At 41.0% G+C, this 27,271-nt stretch overlaps 1 protein-coding gene across 1 annotated transcript; it reads left to right on the plus strand.

Annotated features, from left to right (window-relative positions):
* The first annotated feature begins 947 nt into the window (after window positions 1-947).
* CCDC174 (coiled-coil domain containing 174) lies at window positions 948-25,615 on the plus strand. The gene is made up of 11 exons (XM_036073644.2): window positions 948-1,077; window positions 3,935-4,039; window positions 4,705-4,805; window positions 9,209-9,267; window positions 11,262-11,439; window positions 14,466-14,561; window positions 15,553-15,695; window positions 16,050-16,144; window positions 19,703-19,835; window positions 21,685-21,831; window positions 22,820-25,615. Exons 1-11 carry the CDS (start codon window positions 1,036-1,038, stop codon window positions 23,116-23,118), a joined length of 1,398 nt encoding a protein of 465 aa, XP_035929537.2. The 5' UTR covers window positions 948-1,035; the 3' UTR covers window positions 23,119-25,615.
* Window positions 25,616-27,271: the final 1,656 nt, after the last annotated feature.

Consider the following 27,271-nt stretch of genomic DNA (forward strand, 5'->3'; position numbering starts at 1 on the left):
TTCTCTTTTCCTTCTAGAGGCTGCCCGCATTCCCTAGCATGTGGTCTTTGATCCTTCTGCCTCCTTCATAAGGACCCTTCTGATTACAACCCTTCTGATTACATTGGGCCTATCCAGATAATCTCCCCATCTCAAGATCTTTAATTTAATCATGGCTGCAAATTCCCTTTTGCCATAGAGGTAACATATTCACAGGTTTTGGGGATTAAAAGACAGACACCTTTGGCAGGGGGTCATTAGTCTGTCTAACACAATCAATATTTTTATCAAGACTAGCTCATTTAACTTATTTCATTCTCATTAAATCCCATGAAGTAGATAATATTTTATTCCCATTTGGAAATTGAGGCACAGAGAAGTTAAGTAACTTTCCCAAAGCCACATGAACAGTAAGTGCGATTGGAAGCCAGGAAACTGGCCTCTGGAGTTCATGTTCTTACCAGCTGAAATATGTAAAGTGGCACATAGTAAGCACTATATTAATGCTTTCTATTATTATCATTTCTACCAAGCTTAATATAATAATCCTATATAATATAATCACATATGGTTCTTGTGAGAATTAAATAAGTTAACGTGTGAGAAGCACCAGACAGTGCCAGTCATACCGCAGGTCTTCAAATGGCATTTAGATCTTTCCAGTCCTACCAATCCACCTTTCTTTTCATCACGAACATTTGTGGTCACTACGCCCTCCCCAAGATGGCGCCACCCCAACACCTAATCTGCCCCACTCAAGATGGCGTCCATTGCTCTGAAAGCCACATTCCGCCCTTCTCAAGATGGCGCCAACACTAGCCCTTGTTATCCTTCCTCTTTCTTCAAGATGGCCTTAACACTGGGCATTTTTTGACTCTCTCAAAATGGTGGCAGACGCAATACGCACAACATCGGACCTTTCCAAGATGGCGCCAGCGTCGCATACTTATCGTCGCTATTATTACAGACACTTCCGGTTGTGCCGAACGCAGGCATTTGAGGCCTGCGGGAGACTGTGCGGCGTCCAGCTTTGCGCTGAGACGCTCTGGCGCCAGAATGGACCGGAGGAAAAAGCCTTTGGATGTTACGGCCTCCTCGGTGAGTGCGGGCACAAATGACGCTACGGGGCTCCGAGTTCTCCTCATGTCCACTAGACAAGAATCTCGACCTTGTTTCTTCACTCGGGAGACCCAGACCTGGCCTTCCCTCAAACAGGAACCCAGACCTGGCTTTTCTCAGTTGGGGACCCGGGCCAACTTTTCTTACTTACAGGACCCCGCACTTGGCTTCTCCCCTCGGACGTACACCCGGACCAGGATTCCCTCCTTAGATACAGACCTGAACCTGGTGTCTTTTCCCGTTTAAGAGTGTCCCTGCCTCCCCTCTGCGACAACCGGGCCAGGCCTCCTTGCCAGTCCTGTCTCCCTGTGTGCTTGCTGTGCTGACACATTCCCCTTCCTCGTTTCCTTTCCAGTCCAGGGACCAGCAGGGTCCTCCCAGAACATGAGAGAGGGTGACTTATTCCCCGGGATCCGAGAGCGCCCAGCGTCCCGATCAGGAACTAAACAGTTGTGAATGCACCCATAGGTTGCGGTGCCTGCGGGCTGTAAGGTCCAGCAGGATGTAAGCAGTTTTGTTAAAGTAGCTACTTCGAGGAAGAAAACCTGCTCGGAGTACGTTTCTGTGCATTGTCTCATTGAATCCTCTCAGCTGCTTTAGAGAGTAGGTGCTATTAATATCCGTGTTTTATAGCTGATAAATTTGAGGCCCAGTGAGGGAAAGTGGCTTTCCCCATCTTACATACAGAATTCTTAGTGATAGAACTGGCGCACTCAGGCTGTTTGTCATCAGAGCTACTGCCTTTTCTGTTACATGAGAGCAAATTGCCTAATCTTTGATTTAATCTTCAATTACCTGCAAAGTATTAGGATGCAAAGGGAGTGCAAAGGAAAACTACTATGTGTCCCAATATTTGAGTCTCTTTTCCTTGTCTAATATTGAAAATTAGTACTGGTTATTATGGTTGCGCGTAAGGAATCAAAAAGCTATAAATATTATTCTATCCTGACAGGTTAAAATTTAGCAATAACCGTAGTAGAAATGCCATCTGGAAATGGGCAGTTTTCAGAGCATCTTCCTTTTAAAACTCAAAAGTAGTCATAGAAGAGGAAAATGTGTGGCTAGAAAATTGTTACAGTGAAGAAGGCTCAGAAGAAGGGTCTACAGTTTTTGTGTTTAGAAACTTAGTATGTCTGGGATGAAACTGCCCTTAGCGTTATTAAATCCCTGCCAAGGCTGCTTTTAAATTGACGTCTTCCAAAATAGATCATTGAACTCAGTCATTTTGATTTCCCTTAGAAGTCAGTCTGTGATGCTGGGCTTTATAAGTATCTGATTTATAGGGAGCTGTATCTGGACCTTTAAAAAGGGAATTGTCATTTTATCTTTCTTTGCGGAGTACACAGTGGTGATTGGTACAAGTGAGAGATAGGCATGGATGTTCACCCAACTGCCCTGTTCCCTTTGCCCTGGCCTTTCCTGTTCTTGAACCCTATGATTCAACTAAACTTAAAGTTTCTAGAACATACATAAACTTGGAGCTCTTCTCATTCACTCAATCCACTTTATTTCTAGCTGTTGAAATCTTGCGTATCTCTTTTTTTTTAAGTTTTATTTATTTAAGTAATCTCTACACCCAACATGGGGCTCAAGCTCATGACCCTGAGATCAACAGTTACACACTCCTCTGACTGAGCCAGCCAGGCGCCCCTTGCCTATCTTTTAAGGCTCAGCTCAAAGTGTCTCTGATCACTGTGGACAGAAGGAAATGCTCCTGTAGCTGAACTTTTATGCTCTTTTCTTCTACCACCTCCCCCCACCTTTTTAAAGATTTTTTTAAGTAATCTCTACACACAATGTGGGGCTGGAACTCACAACCCCGAGATCAAGAGTCTCATGCTTCACCCCCTGAGCCAGTCAGGTGCCCCTGTTTTCTTCCACTCTTGAAGTCATTTATTACATTTTACTGGTATTATAAGTTACCTTTTTTTTTTTTTAATTAGGTTCTAACTGTTTGAGGCAGGAGAATGTCTATTTCATGTTTGTATCCTATTCTTCAGTGCTTAGATAGTTGCTGAACAAAGACCTTTTTCTGCAGAAATAATAAATTTTGATGATTAAATGAGATTACAGTATAAAAAAGCCAAGTACAAGGGCGCCTGGGTGGCTCAGTCGTTAAGCGTCTGCCTTCGGCTCAGGTCACGATCCTAGAGTCCTGGGATCAAGCCCCACATCGGGCTCCCTGCTCGGCGAGAAGCCTGTTTCTCCCTCTCCCATTCCCCCTGCTTGTGTTCCCTCTCTCGCTGTGTCTCCCTCTGTCAAATAAATAAAATCTTAAAAAAAAAAAAAAAAAAAAAGCCAAGTACAGTGTCAGGCAGAGAGAAGGTATTTAAAGTTGTTAGTTCATTTTTTTTTTTTTAAGATTTTATTAATTTGTCAGAGAGAGACAGAGAAAGCACAAGCAGGGGAACAGCAGGTGGAGGGAGAAGCAGGCTTCCCGCTGAGCAAGGAGCCTGATGTGGGCCTTGATCCCAGGACCCTGGACCCTGGGATCACGACCTGAGCCGAAGGCAGCCACTTAACCGACTGAGCCACCCAGGTGTCCCTTAAAGTTGTTAGTTCAATCTGAATCTAACAGATGCAAACTTCATTTACTTTGCTTAATCACTCTCCCCTTAGCCCAGTATTGAAGGTTAGGGTAGAAATACATTACCAACAGAACTGGAATGCAGTATGACTTGGTTTTATTTTGTACATTCAGACATTTAATTTTGTATCCATTATTGTCCATTTATAGGAACTTTAAATCTTACTTTGAGAATTAGAAGAACTTGGAAATCTAGTCAGTCATTAGAATTAATTAAATGTTTTTGTTTGCTTATTGGTTTTATTCTAGTTGGTAGACCTTAAGGCTGAACTCTTCCGAAAACAAGAAGAATTCAAACAAGAAAAACTTCTAAAAGATTCTGGCGTTTTGGGAAAACCAAAAACAACTAATAAGGTAAAAATAAGATCTAGTTATCTCCATTAATTCCAAATATGGGGGAATTATACCATACCTAGGTTTTTTGAAAATATCCTGGTCTCTGCTACATATAAAAATTAAAGGAAACTCCCTTGTAGCTGACCATCTGCATAAAATGTTTTATATTAAAATAGAAATTAGAGCATTTAAAAGAAATTAGAGCATTATAATACTGTAATTACTTAGCTCTTCTTTTGGAAGAGTGCATGTTTTAATTAGTGGTTTGTGTACATTCTCATGGAAGATCAGCTGTATAGGTATTATTAATCCAAACAGGTAAATAATTAGATAATACAGCAATATAGCAGAAAATGTCAGGGTCTTCAACAGTTGTGAGTAGGTTGTGGTATTTATTACTTATATTACTAAATCTATTAAATTAAGTTGTAATCATTCAGGAGATAATAGATAAGTAACTGTATCTTGTAAAGGAATTCTTTATATAATTTAGGGCTTTTTTTTTTCAGCACTAGCTTTTCCTTGTATAGTCTATTTGCACGACATAGGTTGGCTGTCAGATCTAGTTTTCTCCATTGATTCATAAGATCTAATCCGTTTTTTTTTCTTCCGATGTGTAAGTAGAGATTTTTGTTTTGCAATCACTTGGTTCTGTTTTGTCTTTTTAAATAAATATGCTGCAGAAACCAAGTATCTGGAGCAAACAGAATGCAGGAGTTTCAAATCGAGCTGACAAGGATGCAGAACAGAAGATCGAGGAACAGAAGACTTTAGACAAAGCAAGGTAAAGTTAAGCTCTGCTAACTGTAGTTGCCTCTGAGGCTACCCAAGCAAAGAAGTGAGAGTTCCACTTTTACGCTTCTGGATTTACAGTTTTAATTTTGTCATCTTTTCAGTCATATGCTCTATAAATATAAAATAGACTCTAAGAATAATATAATTTGCAGATGTATTTGTAGTCTTAAGAGAATACATAACTGCAGTCTGAAAGATGAAACAGAGTCCCACTTTGAGCCTTTGTTAGGCTCTAAGATCATCAACAAGTGTTTAAGAAGTGTCCGCGTGGTGGTGTGGCTCTGGGCTACTAGGTAATTTGACAGTAGCATTTAGAAACTAAATTTTCCCCCTAGCTTTTTATTTTGAAAAACTTGAAAACAACAGAATAGTTGAAAGAAGAGTACAATGAATCTTCTAATACTATTTACCTAAGTTCACCAATTAATGTTTTTCCACATCTGCTTTTGCTTCTCTCTTTCTCTCCTCTTTGTGTGTGTATAGAGAAACTTTGTTAAACATCATGATACTTTGCCTCAAAATATTTCAGTATGTATCCGCTAAGAGCAAGGACATTCTCCTACATCACTACGATAATGCTGTCATACCCAAGAAATTTAACACCAATAAAATAATATTATCTATTATATGGTCTATAGGCAGAGTTCACCAATTATCTTGATACAATTAAGTCCTTTATAGTTTTTTTTAAATTTAATCCAGAATTCAAAGATTGCACATTGAATTTAGTTTTCATATTTTTCTTTCTTTTTCTCTTTAAGAGGGAGACATTTTGGTTATAGCATGGCTTTCTTTCTTTCTTTATTTTAAAGTTTTTCTCTTTTTTTTTTTTTTAGTAATCTACACCCAACGTGGGGCTCGAACTCACAACCCTGAGATCGAGATGTACACTCCTCTAAGCCAGCCAGGCACCCCAGATGGCATATTTCTTTAGTCTCTTTTAATCTAGACTAATTCCCATGCCTTTTTGTTGTCTGTTATACCATTGCTGTTCTTGAAGAATCCAGACCTGTTGATCCGCAGTGTCCCATAATCTGATTAGAGTCACATTAACTGCTTTTCCTTAAGAATATGATGTACATGGTGTGTCCTTCCTGTTGGATCACAGCAAGAGGTTCACAATGTCAGTTTGAGTTTTTATTGGTGATGAAGTTTGATCACTCAGTTAAGATAGGCCTGCTAGATTTTTCCACTGTAAAGGTGCTTGTCCCCATTTGTAATTAATAATAATCTAAGGAGGGAAACTCTGAGACTATGCTTGTTCACCAACATATTTCCACATCGTTATTACATTGATGATTTCAAAGTGATGATTTTTCTAATTCTTTTGTTCCATCTTTATTTTTATTTTTCATTCCATTTATTAGCTGACATTCTTCTGTAAAGAACTCTCCCTTATTTGCAGTATCACTCTAGATTCAGAGAGAACCCCAAGTTTTAATGTCTGTCATGACTCATGTGCTTTTGGATCTATTGCATAATAAAAACTGCAGTAGCAAACAGTGGTCGCTAAGGTTGCTCAGCTCTTCTGGGTCTGAAAAAAAGAGGCAGGATATTAGCACATTTGGGGGATTGTTTTTCTTGGCATTTGACCTGTTCCCAGCAGACATGGGATATGTTAATTTTTGAGACATCTTTCTCACCTACTGGACATATTCTCAGAATTCTAATTTGTTGAAAGGTACTGTAATCTTTTATTCTTTATAAATGTATAAACTCTGTATAACAGTTTCCCCGGGTACTTTGCTATGATTTTTTTTCTGTTCAATGACCTGTTAACGTAATACTTCGGCTTCACTGCGCTTGTGAGGAATCAAGTCTTTCCTTGGTCTGCAGGACTTCTGCGTCTCCCCAGAGCTCAAAACAGGCAGGGACAGTCCCATGAGGGTGTAAGGCCTTAGGCAAGTTACTTCTCCATTGAGATTTTTCTTATCTGTGAAGTGAGGCAGTTTATACTCAGCTCCTGGAGCTCTTGAGGGGATTAAAGGAGTTATGTAGTGTCTGGCACATAGTAGTTTCAGATAAGTGTCCCATGCTCTTGCCCTCTGAATTCCATCTTTCTTACTCGACTGAAGAAATTGTTCCTTGAAGTCTCTAATGACTTCCTCATCTACTAAATCCAGTGGCCATTTCTCTGATATCTTGCTTGATCTCCATTATTCCTTTGTAGACTCTTCTGCCATCTTCTTTCTGTTACACTGCATCCAGACTCCTTATCCTTTCCCACACGTTCCTGTCCCTGCCTTTCTCTGTCCTTATTTTGTGCCCCTCTCTCCTGTACTCAGCATCCTCCACCGCTCTGGTCTCTGCTTGAACATACCAAGCTCATTCCCACCTCCTCTTTCCTCTGCCTCACTTGCTTTCTTCCCAAGATCCTCTCATGGTTGGCTTCTTGCTCTATAAGCCTTAGCTCAAATGTCACCTTCAGAGAGGTTTCCCTGGGCTTCCTTTTCTAGCTTAGTATCCGCCCGGTTACTCTGTCCTGACACCTGTTTTTTTTGTGTTTTGTTTTTTTTAATTAAAGTTTTATTTTCATGAAAAAGTAAGAGTCTATAATGACAGAGGTTATTACATTAAGCCCCCTCTGATATAGGGCAAATTAACCTTTTGGAAGTTGAAGGGCCTCCAGTGGTGACAACTGCTTTTATTTCTTCCCCTTGACAGCACTTGTCTGAAATCCTCGTTCTCATTGATTTGTTACTGTCCTTCTCCCCTTCTATAACAAGAACTCTATGAGCGTGGGGACTGTGTCTTGTTGACTGCCGAGCCCTTGGTGCTTGAAACAGTGCTTGGCACAGAGGAGGCCTGGAAGCAGTGCCCGTGGAATGAATGTGTAAAATGGGAGAGGAATCTTTCTGACCCAGATGGCAGAGAAGCACATGCCGTAACTGACGGCAAGCTTTCGGGTGTGGTCTAGGTACTCTTCGTGGCCACCCTAAGAGGGAGTGCTGTTTTTTTCATCTATTCCAGATTTAGGAATTGGGGGCACAAGAGAGGTGAGGTAGGTCGCTCCAGAGCACACAGCCGTGTGACCAAGGGACTTTGTTGTCTCGGGACGCCATTAGAAATGAAATTTTCCATTGTGATTAAGTGTGATTCTTCACAGGCAAAAGCTCAGATGACCTTTTTGGGGCTTCTCTTTGCCATCATTAAGTATTTCCAGAATAAAGAATTGCCAGCCGTCTTACTGCGTCTGTACCCACTAAAAAATAAACGTCATCAGAATTAATGTGAGCAGAGAGGCTGCTTTATTGAAATACCAGGGTTGATGTTTGTTGTTTATTAGCTATGTGTCACAAATAAATTATTCATGCTTTGTATAAAACAGATACATATATATTTTTTAACATTTGTAAAATATAAATTCCGTTAATTAACATATAATGTATTATTGGTTTCAGAGGTACAGATCTGTGATTCATCAGTCTTAGACAACACCCAGTGCTCATTACATCACATGCCCTCCTTAATGTCCATCACCCAGTTACTCCATCCTTCCACCCCCCTCCCCTCCAGCAACCCTCAGTTTGTTTCCTTTGTTTAAGAAGAGTCTCTTATGGTTTGTCTCCCTCTCTGGTTTTGTCTTGTTTTATTTTTTTCCTCTCTTCCCTGATGATCCTCTATTGTCTTTCTCTGCTTGACTTATGTCACTTAGCATGTCCTCCAGTTCCATCCCTGTCGATGCAAATGGTAGGTATTCATCCTTTCTGATGGCTGAGTAATATTCCATTGTGTATGTATACCATATCTTCTTTATCCATTCATCTGTCAATGGACATCTGGGCTCTTTCCACAGTTTGGCTATTGTGGACATTGCTGCTATAAACATTGGGGTGCAGGTGCCCCTTCGGATCACTACATTTGTCAGATACTATATTTTTAAGAGACTTGTAAGAAGTTGGTCTTTAGCTACCTTAGAGAAGCCTAATAAGCCATGGATGACCAGGGACCCTTGTCTGAAAACAGTAATGCAAAGAGTTTACACTGAATTTGGTGATCTATTTGGAAGGTTGTGTATAGAAAATGTTTTTGTTTGGACATCTCTCTCCTTTTTTTGGCATTTAACGTAGGTTGTACTTGGCATTTGCACCTGGAATCTTACTTCATTATTTATTTTCAGGTACTGATTGAGAACTTGTGCCAGGTATTGTTTTAGGCCCTGGGCTACAGTCATGAATAAGAGAAACATGGGCCTGTTCTCACAGAACTGACATTTAGTCGACAAAGCGGGCGTTGCTGGGTCTGAGGGTCCCCTTAGGGCGGGGTGGTCAGCTCGAGGTACAGCCGCTGCATCATCAGACGGGCCTCTTGTGCAGGGCACGACACGCAGGCAGCCTTAGCAGGAGTGGCAGGTGTTGGACCGTTTCTAATACTTGTCTTTTTTTCTCCTAGGGAGAAATTGGAAGAAAAAGCCAAATTATATGAGAAAATGACTAAAGGAGACTTTATAGGTAAATACAATAATTTATTTATACTTCTCTATTTTCTGTAACTTATACAGCCCTGTAGTATTTTGTTATTTGTTATTTGTAATACAGATGACTTTCTCTGCTGGCATGGAGACAAGAAAACCCGCAGTAATTGTTGACTGCCTAGTGTGTGCCAGCCTGGGTTAGGTGCTCTAAGGGGACAGACAAGGGCAGTATAAGCCAGATTCTCTGCCTCTGCCCTCAAGGGGGTCGTCATCAATGGAGGCTAATGATGCAGAATGAAGCAAAGGTAGGAAACGAGGTCTAAATAGACTATCATTATAAACTCTTATAGCTATGTTAAAAAAAGACTGGGAGGAGTTATGGGTATATCAGCGTGTTGGAGTTATGTTTCCTTTTCTTTATTTTCTATTTTTTCTGTGATGTGCCTGTAATTCCTTCTAAAATAATAAAAAAATCCCCCTTTCCTCATACCCTCCAGAAAAATAAAACCCAGCCTACAGTTAGATAGCAGAAGAGATTTTACAAGGCAGTGTGTATTTCATCGCCAAAAGGCATGTAGGGAAGTCTTTAGGGAGAAGGTAGGCTCTGATAGGGTCTTAAAGGCTTTGGATAGCTGGAGAAAGGGATTCTGCAGGGGGAGAGTGGTGAGAGCAGATCCTCAGAGGGAGGAGAGGGCCAGTGTCGGCAGGACAGACTAGCGTGGCTGGGCCTGATGGGCTGGGAAGGGGGCAGCAGTAGAGAGGCAGGGCTGGAACCCTGGTCATTGGCTACCCAGACAGCCAAACTCTCTCTTCCCAGATGGCAGAGGCATGTTCCCTGCATGGCAGGGAGCCCCGTGGGGGAGAGTCAGGCACTCTCAAAGCTAGGGGACATGGGGAGAGGCCATGTCTTTTTCCTGAAGAAGCAGCAGGGTGTCCTTTAACCGGGAGGCCTCACTGTTATGTGGTCTTATAACTCTGCTCTGGGAATGCACATCTCTTTCTCATGTGAGTTATTTTGTGGCTTTAGAAAAAATTAAAGTCTTTTACTTTTGATGCAGACTTGACTTGTATTGTTAATCAAGAAATTAGGTCCAAAGACCCGTGGATGTGGGGATTTGGTTCTGTCCAAAACAGCAGGCCCTGATGGGCATAGTGGCCCCGCGTGTTTGGGCAAGTTGAGTTTTGGAGCCTCAGTTATTCTCCCCTCTACACTGGGGCTCAACACCAGTACTGGGGACATGGAGCCTAGTGTCTGCTCCATACAGCTCGGTACTGTCCTCAGAGAAGAACTGAAGTGACTGTCTAAAGTCCAGCATAGTGAAACTTCACATAAACCTTATTTTGAGTACATCAACTATCTTGGGTTAAATTAAAGTCATGGATTGTTATTTAACTTTCAGTGTATGTTTTAGCTCAGGCAGATCACAAGCCACACGTCTCTGTGTGCCCTGCAGATCCTCGCACTATGCCTTGCCTGAAAGTGGTGTTCATTGGGTTGAAAAGAATTCAGATGACTTCTTTTACCCTATACAGTGATCCTTAAAACCTATACCACGGCAGTATAATTAGGGCTAAGTAATGTCGCCTCTTAATTGGGGAGGACTATGTAGCAACAAAGGTCTATTGCTCTGGTCTGGCAACATGAGCATTGCAGTCCTGCTTCGGCATTTTATCATTGGGTGGATGAGTCTCTTGAAATCAAAAGGTTTGATCTTAAAATTGCATTCCAAGACCGTATTGCTCTCTCATTCTGTTGAGGAGGCAACAGAAGACTTTAAGCACTTTTAAGACTTTTGTGTGTGGTATGTGTTTCTGATGGCCTATTTGCAGCTTCCCTGTCAGGTCCATGGTGGCTCTGTGTCTTTGAAGTGTTCAGGGGGTGCTGGGGGTGGTGGATGCATCGACTAGTGAACTGTCCAGGGCCAGTGTAGCTGCCCAGCGGTGAATGTGACTGCTTCATATCAATTCCATCTGTGGTTTACTTCTTTGAAAAGAATGTCAAAAATCTGAAAATTGATTTTTCTGTCTTAGATGAAGAAGTGGAGGATATGTACCTTGTGGATTTCACGCAGAAGATCATAGACAAACACAAAGAAATGGAGGTGTTTGGTGCCAATAGAGATTCTAGAAAGGCAGCAGAAAGAGATGATGATGAAGAAAATCTTTCTGAAAAAGATATACCTCCTCCGCAGGACCCCAGTGAAGAATGGTTGGTGATAATGACACAATTTGGTCATGTTAACATTCTCAGACTTGCATTTACTGTTTTTTTTTTTTTTTTTTTTTTTTAAGTAATCTCTATGCCCAACATGGGGCTCAAACTTACGACCCCAAGATCAAGAATTCCTTGTTCTCTCGACTGAGCCAGCCAGGTGCCCCAACTTGTATTTATTTTCCAAAAGTGTATTTGTTTGCGTGTTATCAAACCACTTCTCCTTATTCTTTCTCAGTTTTCTTTCTTTTAAGATTGGATTTACAGATGTAGAAACAGTAACTCCAAAGAAGAAGTAATTACAAGACTGAGCCAAGTGCAAAAGGCATTAATACACCTGTTTCATTGGCATGGAAGAGTTGTTTAGACAGAAGCATGTTCCTTTGTTACCCAGGCTGCTGCCCATGTCATTATTCAGACAGGGAGAGTCACTGTCTAGCCGTTGGCGATGTTCATTTCCATAGACAAGAGGCAGGCAGAGCCGGTCCAGTAAACCTTACTGTGGCTGGGACCTTTTCCAGCAGTGAGGTAGACGCATTGCGGACCTTGGACCTGCGTAGCACTGGCTCCATCTTTCACTGGCAATATGACCTTGATCAAGTTCCAGCCTTGCTGAGGCTGTTTCCTCACCTGTAAAACAGGTGATTGTTTTGCCTTAAACTCCCTTGGAAATCAGAGTATTCTAAGCTACCCAAGAAACTGCTGTCTGTGGAGTATAAGCAGACCTTTCGTAAACTTTTATTGAAGTTATCCTGAATTTTATCTACGTGTAGGTGAATGATGGGGAAGCCAAACTTGTCTTTTCTTTATGAGACCAATACGTCAATAAGTAAAGAGACCAGAATGAAAATTCCCTTCTGATGATTTTCTCTACTTAACACTTTGTTTAAGACTGGGAATAATCCTACCTGCCCACCCTCCTGCCTGTGCATCTTCCCTTCCAGGCTCAGATAGTCTCATTGTTGTGGTCTTTGTTAGGAACTGCTTAAGATGGTTTGTAGCACTTGACCTTCTGTCAGCTATTGGCCCTGCTGGCAGGAGTCGGTGATGAGCATGAGAGAGCAGTGCCAGCTACTGAGGATCACAGGGACCCCACATCTTCGTACTACTGGGGGTGTTCCCAGTGGTCCAGAAACAACATTCACATTGGGATAGAACAGGTGTTTGCTTAGCTGCTTTCTAAAAATTTATCTTTGGGCTAGGTTTTCTGGCTGCATACTTGATACAAGCAATCCAAAGGAAAGCACATACAGCGCAGTCTCTACCATGGATGCTTTTCCTCATCCTTTTAGTGTGAGTGATTTCTCCCTCACCCGGACTCTGGTAGCACTTAGATACGCTTCCAGCTCCTTTGGGTCTTAACCTTTTATTTAGTATTGACACAAAACTGGCCTCATTACCAGAAAAAGATTTGAGACAAACTTTAGGTCCTTTTTATATCCTCCCTGCTGTTGTTAGGAAGTGTTTCATGGGCACATGCCTTAACTTCCCCCTGGAGCTCGTTGAAGATGGCATGACTCTGAGTCCTCCTTTATTACTCTTGTACCTCAAGTAATTGTTTCCCTGGGGCTTGCTCAGTGATTGCTGATTACACAGAGCACTTGCTGACTACTGTCTTGCCACTTCTGTTTTGATGGGATCTGTACATTTTAGAGACCTTCTTCAGAAACAGAATAGCCTATGATTGCTTTTCATAGCAGAAATCTCATCTCCTTTGAAAGGTTTAATGTCTTTTTTTTTCCTTACTAATGCCTGTATGATTACAAGCAATTTGTCAGTGATTTGAAGAGTTTGGAGGGCAATTGAAGGTGTCACATGCCACCATATGGTGAAGGAAGACGCACTGCAAGCAGTTCTAACACTTTTTTTGTTTTTAAATTAAGCTCCAGAATTGTAACTACTTGTAAAATCCTTTTGGTAGTTAAGTTCCAGGTGGTGGAAAATCTTTCCGCAAAAATACTGTAAATAATTACTCAGACCATCTGGCTAGATGATTTTCTTTTTCTATTCATTAGAAAAAGGGTTGGGGGGGTGGGAAAGAAACTGCTTTCTGCAGTTGGAGGTTTTATTTCTTGTGGTAAGTAGCACTAGGACTATAGTAGTAGATTCTCAAACATTCCGTTTTCAAGTCATGGGCTAACAATTGGAATCAGCATGTGGAAGAGGAAAGAAACTGCTAACAAAAGCAAAGCCACATATGTGAGACTCTGACCTTGAGCTGCACGAGCAGTACTGACCCCTTTCTGTGTTTTTAGCACCCTGCTAAAGCCTGGGAAATTCCTTGCCCATAATTAAACAATAAAAAAATCTGTTGCATCATAATGCAATTGAAATGTTTTCCATGAAAATCTGTCCATATTTCCTGTTGTGGGAAGTTGGTCTTTCATTTTGCCTTGCCGTCTGCCTGGTTCCCTTGGCTGTCTAGTTTGGGCAAAGATGAGGAAAGAGGAACTAAGTAAAAGATAATAGACTGGCCCACCGCCAGGATGCTTTTGCAGTACAAAATGTGTGTTGCTTGGCTTCCTCCTAATTCATGGGTCCTCAAAATATCATGACTTGAGAAATTACTAATTGGAAAGAACTGTACCAATTAGAAGAAATAAAAGAATAAAAAGTCAGATTTGGGAAGACTGAGAAAATGAACAAGTTGAGAATGGTACAGAGCTCGGTTATTCTGATGCTGATAAAATATGTGGAATTGTCTAAACCAGATTGAAGTCAGTTCTGAGATGTTGCAGCAAGAGTCTATATGGGGTATTTATTTTTGAAATCAGAGACATACATGATCAATCATTTTCTGCAGTTTCTAAACCTAATGTTTAATCAAGGGCATAATGAGCTTATTGTGTGTCAACTTTAAACTTTAAAAATCATGTTCTTATCAGTGGTAATGGTCTCTCAGGTGGAGGTTTTTTTTGGTAGTGAGGCTTACATTAATTTTTTTATTGTGCACCAACTCCCTAACTTAGGGAACCATATGTCATGTACAAAGCCGCCTTAACATGTTTTCACTCTTATTTCAGGGTGGATTATGTGGATTCTTTAGGGCGATCTCGGCGCTGTATGAAAAAGGATTTGCCAGATTTGCTGGAGATGGATAAAAATCTTCAAGGGAGGCTGTAAGTGTGTGATATGCAAAGCTTTGCCCAGGTCTGAAATGCAGACACAGGGATTGTTTCGTGAGTGAGGCTGCTTTTAGTTCATTATCTTTGATGGTCCAGTAAGGAGGTTTTTTTCTTAACATACAAAAATATTTGCTGAAGTACTCTTTTGTGGCTAGCATACACACATAATACACACTCAGGGAACAACCTGAATAGTTAATCATCCATACTGTGTAGCTACTAAAACGGATGGATGAGTTGGAGCTGTATCTGTTTATTTGGAAGGGTGTTTCATATCAGAGTCAAAAATATAGAATGAACCCAATCCAACAAACAAACCTCTGTGGAGAAAGGTGTTTAGGAATGTATACTTGGTTATCCCATAGCAAGTGGGAGCAGAGAGGTAGTTAGCTTTTTAACTTTCTCTTTATACATTTTTGCATTTTAAAGTAAGGGCCTTAGAGCTAGATTTTTTTCTATAGGGCCTAAGACACATCGAAGAGATAACTTGTTCCCATGCTCCAGGGAATAAAATTCCCCTCACCAAGGGCAGTTTTTATGAGGAAAATGGTGGGAGAAGGTCCACCTTGTCCAAGTCCTTTAGGTTCAGATAGGCCTGGGTTCAGCACAAGGAAGGAAATGCAGAAGCCCTGAGCTATCTGAGAGAGGCCGGGAGGCGCTACCCGGACTGCAGCATGATGCAGCTTCGTCGGCCCTGTGCAGGTGACCATGCATAGGAGGCTCTGCTTCCTCCTCCCCTTTAGCCCAGAACCAGGGTGGAAAGGAAAGGGATTTGTCTCAAGTGCTGAGGCAAGATTCTGGTGTGCTATTGTAACAAGTCGGCTGCTTGATTAAAGAAAGGTAAAGACCGTTTTTGCAATTTCCCAGTGGTATTGGGTCAGAAACTTCTGTAAGGAAGTTGCTTGTCCATGATCCAGCTTACTGAACTGAAGCACTGCTGTCTCACGGCTCTTATCTAAAGAGTTTTGCTCTGTTCCCTTACTAGTTTCGTTAGTCCTGCTAATGAGAAAACCTTATTATCCGAAGATATGAGAAAAGAACTTCAGCGCCAGCAATGGGAGGAAGAAGAAAGAGAGGCCTTGAAAAGGCCAATGGGGCCCATCCATTATGAAGACATTCGTGAAAATGGTATGATCATCTTGCAGCTTTTTAATCTTTTTTTTTTTTAATCTTGAACTAATGGCAAGCATAAAGGGAAGTATAAAGCAGCAGCTCTTATATAGAAATAAAAGATTCTGATTTTGAAATTGAAGATATCCCCTTTGTTCACTTCTTAGCCTAAAGAATACTCATATTGGGAATATCATTCCTACAGAGGGTCTATTAATCACAAGGAGATTTTTTTGGCTTAGCTGCTTTTTTTTTTTTTTAAACTTGTGCCAAATATCACTGCGTTTCTTTTAGCTTTGGTAGGAAGGTTAGCCTGAATCTAATTCATTAATCAGGAAACTCTAATCTTTTGAATAATTTGATTCATTTCAGAGGCACGGCAACTTGGTGTTGGATATTTTGCTTTTGCTCGAGATAAAGAGTTGAGAAATAAGCAGATGAAAACATTAGAGATGCTGCGTGAACAGGTAAAAATTAAATTCAGAATTGATGTTAAGAAGTATTTGAGCAGTTGGTTTCTTGTTGCACCATATTACAAAAACAATCTATTGGGGCGCCTGGGTGGTTCAGTTGTTAAGCATCTCCCTTCGGCTTAGGTCATGATCCCAGGGTCCTGGGATCAGGCCCTGCGTTGGGCTCCCTGCTCAGTGGGGAGCCTGCTTCTCCCTCTCCCACTCCCCCTGCTTGTGTTCCCTCTCTGCTGTGTCTCTCTGTCTCAAATAAATAAATAAAATCTTTAAAAAAAATCTATTATTTATTTAAGTCAGTTAATTAATATTGGGCAAGAGAGAAAGAGAATGAGAACCAAGTGGGGGGAGGGGCAGAGGGAAAGGGAGAAGCAGACTCTCAGCTGAGCAGGGAGCCTGATGTGGGGCTCCATCCCAGGACCCAGAGATCATGATCTGAGCCGAAGGCAGACGTGTAACTGACTGAGCCACCTAGGCACCCCACAGTCTATTTTTCAAATTGGTATTCAGAATGGCTTTTTTTTTTTTTAAGGAAATGTTATATTTAGGGACGCCTGTGCCTCTGCCTGCCGCTCCTCCTGCTTAATAGTTAATATTCAGAGCAGTGATGGACAAAAGTGCATCAAATTTTCAATTTTATTAAAGATTGATATTTCTGATATTTAATAATGTTATAGCCATAAACCAGATATTTTATTATTACTTTTTAATTGAAGTGAAATTGACACATAGCATTATATTACTTTCAGGTGTACAACATAACTATTCAATATTTGTGTCTATTGGGAAATGATCACCACATTAAGTCTAGTTAACATCCATCACCGCATAGTTACAAAATTTTTTTTCTTGGGTTGAGAATTTGTAAGGCCCACTCTCTTAGCAACTTTCAAATATGTGTTACAGTATTATTAACTGTGGTTGCCATGTGCTACATTATATCCCCATGACTTGCTTATTTTATAACTGGAAGTTTAAGTACCTTTTGATTCCCTTCACTCATCCCCTCCCCCCCCCACACACTCTGTCAACCACCAATCTGTTCTCTGTATCTATAAGCTTGTATTTTGGGATTTTTGGGGGGGTGGAGGTTAGAGTCCACATATAAGTGAGATCATACTGTATTTGTCTTTTCCTGTCTAACTTATCTCACTTAGCATAATGCTTTCAAGGTCCATCCATGTTGTTCAAATGGCAAAATTTACTTCTTTTTTATAGCTGAATGATATTCTGTTCCACATATATATAAACACACACACACATACATGCACACACACGCCTTTATCTATTCATCCATTGATGGACACTTAGATTGTTTCCATATCTTGGCTATAATTCTACAGTGAACATGGGGGTGCAGATATCTTTCAAGTTAGTGTTTTTTTCATTTTCTTCAAATAAATATGCAGAAGTGGAATTGCTGGATCATATGGTAACTCTATTTTTAATTTTTTGAGGAACCTCCATACTGTTTTCTATTGTGACTGCACCAGTTTGCATTCCCACCAACAGTGTAGGAGGGTTCCCTTTTTTCTACATCCTTGTCAATGCTTTTTATTTTGTCTGTTTGATAATAGTCATTCTAACAGGTGTGAGGTGATATCTCACTGTGGTTTTGATTTGCATTCCCTTGATGATTAATGATGTCCGGCATGTGTTTATAGGTCTGTTGGCCATCTGTATGTATTCTTTGGAAAGATGTCTATTCAGGTTATCTGCTGGGGGTTTTTTGTTTTTTGTTTTTGTTTCTGTTTTTTTCTCATCTGCCTGTTTTTTAATTAGATTGGTTTTTGTGGGTTTTTTCTTTCTTTTTTTTTTGTACTGCATTGTATGAGTTCTCTGTATATTTTGGACATTAATCCCTTATCAGATAATATGATTTGCAGATATTTTCTCCCATTCAGTAAGTTGTCTTTTCATTTTGTTGATGGTTTCCTTTGCTGTGCAGAAACTTTGTAGTTAGATGTAATCCCATGTGTTAATTTTTGCTTTTGTTGCCTTTGCTTTTGGTGTCACATCCAAAAAATCATGGCCAAGACTGATGTTAAGGAGCTTACTGCCTATGTTTTCTTCAAGAAGTTTTATAGTTTCAGGTCTTATGTTCAAGTCTTTAGTCCATTTTGAGTTAATTTTTGTGTATGGCGTAAGATAGTGGTCCAGTTTCATTCTTTTGCATGTGGCTGTCCTGTTTTCCCACCATTTATTAAAGAGATTGTCCTTTTCCTATTATATATTATTGGCTCTTTTGGCATAAATTAATTGACCATATATGGTCGGGTTTATTTCTGGGCTCCCTTTTCTGTTCCGCTGATCTCTGTGTCTGTTTTTATGCCAATATCATACTGTTTCAGTTATATAGCTTTGTGCTATAGTTCAGAATCAGGGAGCCTGATGCTTCCAGTTTTGTTCTTCTTTCTCAAGAATGCTTTGGCTTTTCAAGATCTTTTGTGGTTCCATATAAATCTTAGGGTTGTTTGTTCTATTATTATGAAAAATATTTGTTGGAATTTTGGTAGAGATTGCATTGAATCTTTAGATTGCTTTGGGTAATATGGACATTTTATCAATATTAATTCTGCCAATCTATGAGCATGCTGTATGTTTCCATTTCTTTGTGTCTTCAGTTTCTTTCATAATTGCCTTATAGTTTCCCTTGGTTAAATTTATTCCTAGGCATTTTATTCTTTTTGATGTAATGGGAATGTTTTCTTAATTTCTTTCTGATAGTTTATTAGCCTATAGAAGTCCAACAGATTTGTGTATGCTGATTTTGTACCCCATAACTTTTTTTTTTTAAGATTTTATTTATTTATTTGAGAGAGAGAAGACAAGCAGTCTGAGGAGCAGAGGGAGAGGGAGAAGCAGACTCCCCCCTGAGCAGGGAGCCCGACATGGGGCTAGATCCCAGGACCCTGAGATCATGACCTGAGCTGAAGGCAGATACCCAACCACCTGAGCCACCCAGGTGCCCCTGTACCCTGCAACTTTACTGAAGCCATTTATTCTAACAGTTTTTGGGTGGCATCTTTAGGGTTTTCTATATATAATATCATGTCTTCTGCAAATAGTGACAGTTTTATCACTATTATTTATCAGTATCAGAATGCTCTTATAGTTTCACGAAGGTAATTGCTGTTCTGTTTTGGTGTTTCAGACTTTAAAATTATAGCTGCTCAGAAGTAACTTATGTAACTTTGATGTTTTAAATTTGGTTTTAAATATGGTACTTTTGGAGTGGCCTGGGTAAGAAAATAGAGAGTTATTTAAGGGATTTATTTAAGGGATTAAGGAGGAGAACAGAATTGGTTGGTTTCCTTGAATGTGAAGATTCCAGGATGCTCTGTGAACACTCGCTAAACTTAGAAAACACACCAGAGGGCTTGTATAAGAGGACCACATAGGTCTGCGTTTTGAAGATCTCAAGGCTAGCTTCTTAGAGGTGGCATGAAAACCAATTAGCCTCTTTTTAAAATAAAATAAATTATTTCATCCCTTTAAACAGAAATATTGTGAATTTGGCTTACAGTAAATAATGTTCTAATTTTCTTTTGTATTCAGACAACAGATCAGAGAACAAAACGAGAGAACATAAAGGAAAAGCGAAAGGCTATGTTAGAAGCAAGACTTGCTAAACTCCGACAAAAAAAGATGAAAAAGTCAAAAGAAGATGGAGCAGAGGAAGAAAATAGAGGTATATCATGGCGCATGTATCTGACCTTCAAAAGGAAAAATTTTAGTTCCATTGATGTCTCAACAAGTAGGACTGGCAATATGGAAAGGAGCCATTTCGTTTTATTCTCTAAGCAAGCAGAGTACCTCTGAGGTACTGCCAGGAACAGGTTTTTATAACCAGAGTGGTGCAGGGTGACACTCCAAAGAATCTTTTTCTATAGACAAAAATACTAACAAACAGATTTGTGTATGCTGATTTTGTACCCCATAACTTTTTTTTTTTAAGATTTTATTTATTTATTTGAGAGAGAGAAGACAAGCAGTCTGAGGAGCAGAGGGAGAGGGAGGGTTAGGGTTATTACAAGAATTACACGAACTGTAATTGTGTTACTTCATAGAACGGCATGGTTTTTTAGTAACAGACTTAACTGAGAGAAGAGATGTTTTAAGATAAAGTTGAGTTGTACACACACGTTTTGGACCGAATTTCTTTTGCTATGGCTGTATGTTTTTTGGTTATTATACATTCATGTATTTTAAAGAAGAAATATATTCACAAAATCAGATAAAAGAAAGAGTTTACAAATATGAGCCTGGATGGCTCACGAAAGGTCACAGTGTGTGGAAACACTGTTACATGTGTTCCTGCTGGCTTGCTGCCTGCAGTGTGAGTTACCCTAGTCTGGGCTAAGCTGTCCTGACCGAGACCCCTGCATGGACTGGCTCACACAAGGTGGAAGTCTGTTTTCTGTTTTAATGCTTTAGAGGTGGTGGGTTTCCAGGCAGGTAGTGGCTCTGCTCCAGATGGTCAACCAGGCCCAGCTTCTTCCTGTCTTCCTGCTTCTGCCATCCCTAGAGTGTTGCTCTACCTGCAGGGTGGAGGCTTGTTCCCTAGCACCTGTTCGCGGCCCAGCCCCAGGGAAGGGGAAGGAGGGGAGAGGAACCAGCTTCTTTAGGAATGTGAATCGAAGGCACACACAACCCATGCATTTACATCCCACTGGCCCGAATGCAGCTGCAGGGGGCTGGGGAATGGCCCGTCTAGTGAGGTGGCCACACCCGCAGCTGAAACTGGGGGCGTTGTGTTCCCAGGAGGAAGAAGGGGGTGCGGGTGTCAGGGGCATGTACCAGCCTCTCCAGCCCTAACAGAAGCCTGTGCCAAGCCACTGGCCATCTTCTGATCTGAACACAGCTTCAGCTGAGCTCTGAAAGGAGACCAGAAACACTGAGGAATTGGGAAGTCACCAGTGCCGTTTTGTATGATGCTAGGTCCCTGAAACATGTTAAGCTCTGCATACTGTTTCTCTGTTTTTGCTCTACTCCTCAACATCTGTCATTTCCACAACATGTGAAGTGCCAGCACAGTGGTTTTTAAAAACCCATTTTCTTTAAAAATCTGGCCAAAGGTGAATAGCCTGCGGCCTCTTGCCATGCGTCAGCTCTTCATCACCCTATGTCCCCTTGCTTTGTCTGAGACTCCTACTTTAGTTGAGTAATTGGGGATTTCTGGCCCTTCAGTTGTTGGTCTGGGGAAGCGGGGTGCCATAGTGGGAAACACAGACTTTGAAATCCATCCAACCTGGGTTTGGATCCTGGCTCTGTCTCTTTCTCCTTGTGTAGCATTTCTGAGCTTAATTTTCCTCATTTATAAAGTAGAAAAAGCAATACTGACTTTGTTAGGGTTATTACAAGAATTACACGAACTGTTGTGTACAAGGTACTGAGTCCACTGCCTGGGCCCTGATAGGTGCTCATTAAATACTAGTTACTACTTTTACTCTCAAGATTAGCGTGTTATCTTTATTGATTATTTTTTAAATAGCTTTAAGCTTTACTATAATAATGTCTTATTCTCTTGCAAAAAATAGATGTTATTGGACCTTTGCCACCAGAACCAGAGGCTGTGCCAACTCCACGTACTGCTGCCCAGAGTAGCAAAGTGGAAGTCATTGTTCAGGAGAGGAAGGATACCAGGCCCGGAGTGCCCCATGTCCGAGAGTGGGACAGAGGAAAAGGTAAGGGGGCATGGGCTTCAAGGTATAAATCCTTTCCAGTGATGGGCCTTGCACAGGAGATTTTTCTGGTTCATCTCAGTATGATTCTCATGAGTCTTAGTGGTCCCTTGAGGTTTAAGAAATTCTCCAGATCTTCCGACTGGGTTCTTCTTAGTACCCAGGCACTAGCTGTTTGTAAACAGGGGTACTAGAAAGTGTGATCATAAAAGACCAGGGTCTACAATACATCATTTCAAAAGGACAATTTTTTAGAAGCACTGGGTGAAGTTTTGTAAATTTGTGCTACCCCCATGTGGCTTTACAGCTTTGGAATGCCCTTTCTCAGGAGCCACTTTTAAAAATCTTACAAGGTTTGGTATTTTAATGTCCTCTGTGTTCTTTAGCGTCTCCTTTACGTTCAGTTGAAAATAGTCTGCGTCTGTACACCGTGATGCCCACAGCAGCTTCTTGTTGGAAGAGGCTATGATTTATGTCTCTTCAAATGAGATCGTTAGAATAGTACATTAGCTCATGCTGTTTGAGCTGATGAGGTCCAAGTGTCAAGTAAAAGATAGGCAAATAGGCGAGTGCCTTAGGTTAGTGCTGCTGTTAGCAGTAGAGCTGAAATACCAAATGAGATTTGGACAGGTGTCTTTTTGTGTCTTCTAAAACTCAATAAAGGTCAAAATTTGTGTTTTGTTGTGAAGTACCTACACCATGTCAAGCAAATAATCTGAGGGTTTGATTTTTCTAGATTTCTCTTTCAATTATAATTTTAGTGCCCTTAATACTTCCAGAACCTACCAGCCTTCCCCACAGAGCCTTCCTTGAATTTTTCCCCATCTGGAAGTAGGCACTCCCTTTTCCTTATATTTTTGTAGGCATTACATAGACCTTATATTATGTTATTGCTATCCTTGTTCTCCAGAGAATGGGAGTTGGCTTTTAATATATAATAACTGAGGAGTAATAATGATCAGTTCTAATAATACTTTCTTATTTTTACTAGAATTTTCCTTTGGGTACTGGTCGAAGAGGCAGTCAGATCTCCGGGCCGAGAGAGATCCTGAGTTTGCTCCACCATCAGATTACTTTGTGGGTCAAAAGAGAACTGGTACCTTTGGTAGCCAGACTTGGAACAGACCTGCACCTGCACAGAGTGACTCAGGACAGCGCTCTGGCCAGAGCCATGACCCCAGCTCTTCACATACATCATCCACTCCCGCCCCCAGCAGGCCACCACAAGCCGCCACAGTCACTTTCGAAACTCTGGATGATATGATATCGTATTATAAACAAGTGACATGAACTTCAAAACCATTCTCACTTGGGTCTATACTGTGGTGGTGCCTTTTTCTCCCAAATTAGGGAAAATATAACTTAGAGACCGAATAGTATCTTTCTCCTCCTGTCCTTTCCCTAGAAGATACAGACTTCAGGTTGGATTTGTCAGCAAGGAAGAAAATGAATGGTACTTCGGGAATTCTGTGGCCACTTGGCTGTTCATTTCTTTCTGATTGATATGGTGACCTGTCCGTCTGGATTTATGTGTAAACTGTCATAATATGACCCTGAGGAGTTTGTAATCCTGTTTCCTACCCACTCCCTTGGCTTATTTGATTTAAGGGTTCCATTCCTTTCCTTTTGCAAATACTAGCATGCAGCTCTCTTTGTTCCAAGGATTCAGCTTCCATATCAGTTGATGGAGCATCTGTCAGGAGGCATGTTTGCCTGTCAAAGTGGCAAATGAGGGGACACTGTGTGGGGCAAGTGGTTTAGTCTCCAAGGGGACCCTGAAGCCGGTGGACTGTTAAGCAATAACATTTGAAATGATAAGGAAGACCAGGGAAGAGAACCTCATAATCCAGAAAGGTAGAAGGTGAAGTCACTTTTATTGTCAGCACACAGGCCTGATGGGCATTCATTGTGTGTGGAGTGCCTGGGGCCCATGTGGAGGCTGTTCGCCGAGTCAGAGAGTGAGAGGTTCCTTAGCTTAAGGGTTAGTTTTTCAGCTGGGCCTGTCTCTCTGCTGTGCCCCCTGTAGGCCCTCATCACTTTCAGGAGCCACATCACCTCAGAAGTCTAATTGAAATAGACCTGGGCTGGAGTGAGAGGCAGGGAGGTCCTTTCATCTTTACTACCAGTGAGTTAGTGAGCAGAGCTCCGGAAGCATTTCCTGTGCCTGAATACATCCCGTCCTCTGCCTGCTGCACCTCCATGTCTTCTCAGCTCCAGACAAGCAGTGGGAGTTGGCCACCAGGCCCATAGGGCTCCAATGGCTGCCTCCCAGGCCAGTGAATTCTGTAAGAACATGCTAGAGCAGATCTTCCAAGTGCCAGAAGGAGCCTCTACTCCTGTGGGCTCTGATCCACATAGTTTCAGGGGTGTTGATGGGAGTGCTCATTACAGATTGCAAACTAGAGCCCAGAAAGGGTCAACGATTTGTCCAAGGTCATGTGGCATCAAACGGCAGTTCTGGGACTTAAATGTAGCTTGTTTAGGCTCATGTTTGCTCCAAATTCGATTTCTCCAGTGCCCTCTGCTCTCAGTCTTGTCACTCCAATATCAAGTAGTACTAGACAAAAATCCCAAATTCTTGCAAACTTAACCTCTGAACTCTGTGCCAAGGGTAAAGTTGCCTGTCTTAAGGGTCATTCTGTCAGTCTGATCAGGCAAATACCTCTTTTTAAAAATAATACATTAAAATCAACTGACCCAGCCACCTTTTTGCAGAAATTGATAAGCTGATCCTAAATTTGTATGGAATTGAAGAGACCCAGAATATCCAAAACAATCTTGAAAAAGAACAAAGTTGGAGGACTCACACTTCCTATTTCAAGACTTACTACAAAGCTACAGGAATCAAAGCAGTGTTGGTACTGACAGGATAAGCACCTAGATCCATGGACTAACACTGAGAGTCCAAAAAGAAAGCTATATTTCTGTAGTCAATTGATATTTGACAGTGGTGCCAAGGCCATCCAATGGGGAAAGAATAGCTTCTTCAACAGATGATTTTGGGACAGCTGACTATCCATACGCAAAAGAATGAATTTGGACCCATAACTCGGGCCATAAACAAAACCAACCCAATGTCAAAATGGATTGAAGACCTAAACATAGGAACTAAAACTACAAAACCAACTGAAACAGCTTGTAGGACGAAGGGAGAGGAGACAGAAAAAGAAAAATTGGAATAGTAGAAAAAATAGAATTATTAGTTATACTGGAATCAAAAAAAATGGAAGAAGGGAAGGAAGAAAACAGACAAATGAGAAAGATGGAAAGAGGGTATGGTTATAAGGTAGAGCAGAAGGACTTGAGAGGCTGTTTGTGGAGAAGGGACAGGAAGTCTGGTCAGGCAGCAGTAAGCCCTGTGGGAGCCAGTGGTCATGAGAGGGATCCCCAAATAACCTTTTGTCGCCCAGGATGACCCAACCTAAGGTGGACGGCGAAGCACTCTGCACATTGGCTCATGGTCACTGTCGACTAGTAACTGTAAGTCATTTTCTCTAGGATTTCAAGACTATATAAACATTTCTCATTTTGTCTTAGCATACAGGTAGTTTAGTGTTTCGGGAGCCCAGTTGTTACATCCTCTTGCCTTTCAGACCCAGAGTTCAAGTGTTGATCCAATTCTGGTTTTACCGTTTCTCATGGGCCTGTTTTGTACGTGTGTATCCAGCAGATGGCGCCAGCGTTCTCAAGACTTCAGATTTCACTCTGCAACAGCACCGCCCAATAGAAATAAGATGTAAGCCCTGTTTTCAGTTTTCTGGGAACCACATTAAAAAAGTGAAATTAATTTTATGATATACTTTATTTAATCCAGTATATCCAGAATATTTCAACATTTAATTATATTAAAAATACTGAAATATTTTACATTTCTTTTCACACCAAGTGTTAAAAAATTTGTATGTCCACTGATGGACATCTCAATTCAGATGCTAAATTTTCATCAGGAGTACTTGGTCTATATTTATATTTCTTAGAATATACAGTGAAAAAGTAGATTCACACACCCAAGTTGTTCCAAACACACAAACCTTTCCGAGTGTGCCAGTAACTGAATCAAATATCAGTTCTTAATACAATTTTAGTTCCTTAGTCATACTAACCACATTTCAGATGCTCAGAAGACACGAGGCTAGTGCTACTGTCCTGCATAGCACAACTCTGATCTGTTTTTATAGGCTTTAGGGTCTGACTACACATAACCCTCCCCTTAGTAACTAAAGGATTGATAAACATTTCTTCCAGGCATGCATTAAGCACGCAAGCTATTCTTACAGCAGTGTTTAACTCGGAGGCAAGGAGTCTTGAAAACATGACCACACCTTATTCATTTTTTTGTAGAGCTAAGCGAAATGTTTTGGATCAGAAATTGCTTTGAATTATTTGTTTTCATTGTAATCTTTCCTCTAGGCCTTTGTGTGTTTTGATACAGTCCCTTTGAATTGGCTAAATAAATCATTTTGTTTGCTTGCAAAATTCCCAAAGGAGAAACTTTAAATCCATATACATGAGATTCCTGCTATGTTTAGCCATACATTTGCCAGAGATTTGTGGGATCATTTATTTCCTCTTAAAGCCACAGTGCAGCCTGCAGGATGGTTTTCAGCTAACCTTGTGACATCGAGATGAGGCAGTAGAATTTAGAATTTGGAACGGGTGGGTACTGGTCTTTACAGTTAATACCACATAGAGGAGCCACGCCATATGTGCTTAGTTTCTTTTTCAGCCAGTGCATTGAACTAAGTTATATGTCAAGCAGTTCCTGTAAAAAGCTATATGGCTAAGGTAAGTGATGATAATTAGAATTTGTTGACCTGCTGAAAATCGTGAGAGAAAATGAAACCCCCTGGCCCTCCCACCCAGCCCTTGTGAGCTGCCTTGGTGAGGCATTTAGCTAGTGTAGGTTATGGACATCTAGCTTAATGTTTAACGTTTGGGGTCGGGGGGAGAGAATGATGTAATAGGTGTACATTATTGTCTAGGAAAACTGGAAAAAAACGAAGCAAGGTGTTTTAATGAAAACCTGGCACTCAGGCCCAGTATTGATCTGTTACTGTGTTTCTTAATAAATCCTGGGCTGCATTTATATACACATGCATATTAAGTGCATGTTTGTCCAGTGATGGGAATGGTCAGAAATATTCTTTGTCAACCTCAATTTAAACAGCTTCTTTCTCCACCACATTTCTAACTGCCACGTTCTTCCTAACTCTGAAAACTCGCCTGCTTGGTGGCAGTTTTGCCTGGTGGTAAGCATTTTCACTGGGGTACGTTGTTCTCTATTTCTCTTTCTGATCGTTACCAACAATGAAGCTTCCATGAACTTGAACATGGGGGGTAGTTTTAGACACTTGACCCCTCAATGCCCCTTGCCCTGCCCCACACCTCTCTGTACATGTTGTTCAGGGTTGTTTATGTAAACTAGAAACACAAAAGTAGGCCC

The sequence above is a fragment of the Halichoerus grypus genome, chromosome 1 (genome assembly GCF_964656455.1).
Source record: "Halichoerus grypus chromosome 1, mHalGry1.hap1.1, whole genome shotgun sequence".
NCBI lineage: Eukaryota > Metazoa > Chordata > Mammalia > Carnivora > Phocidae > Halichoerus > Halichoerus grypus.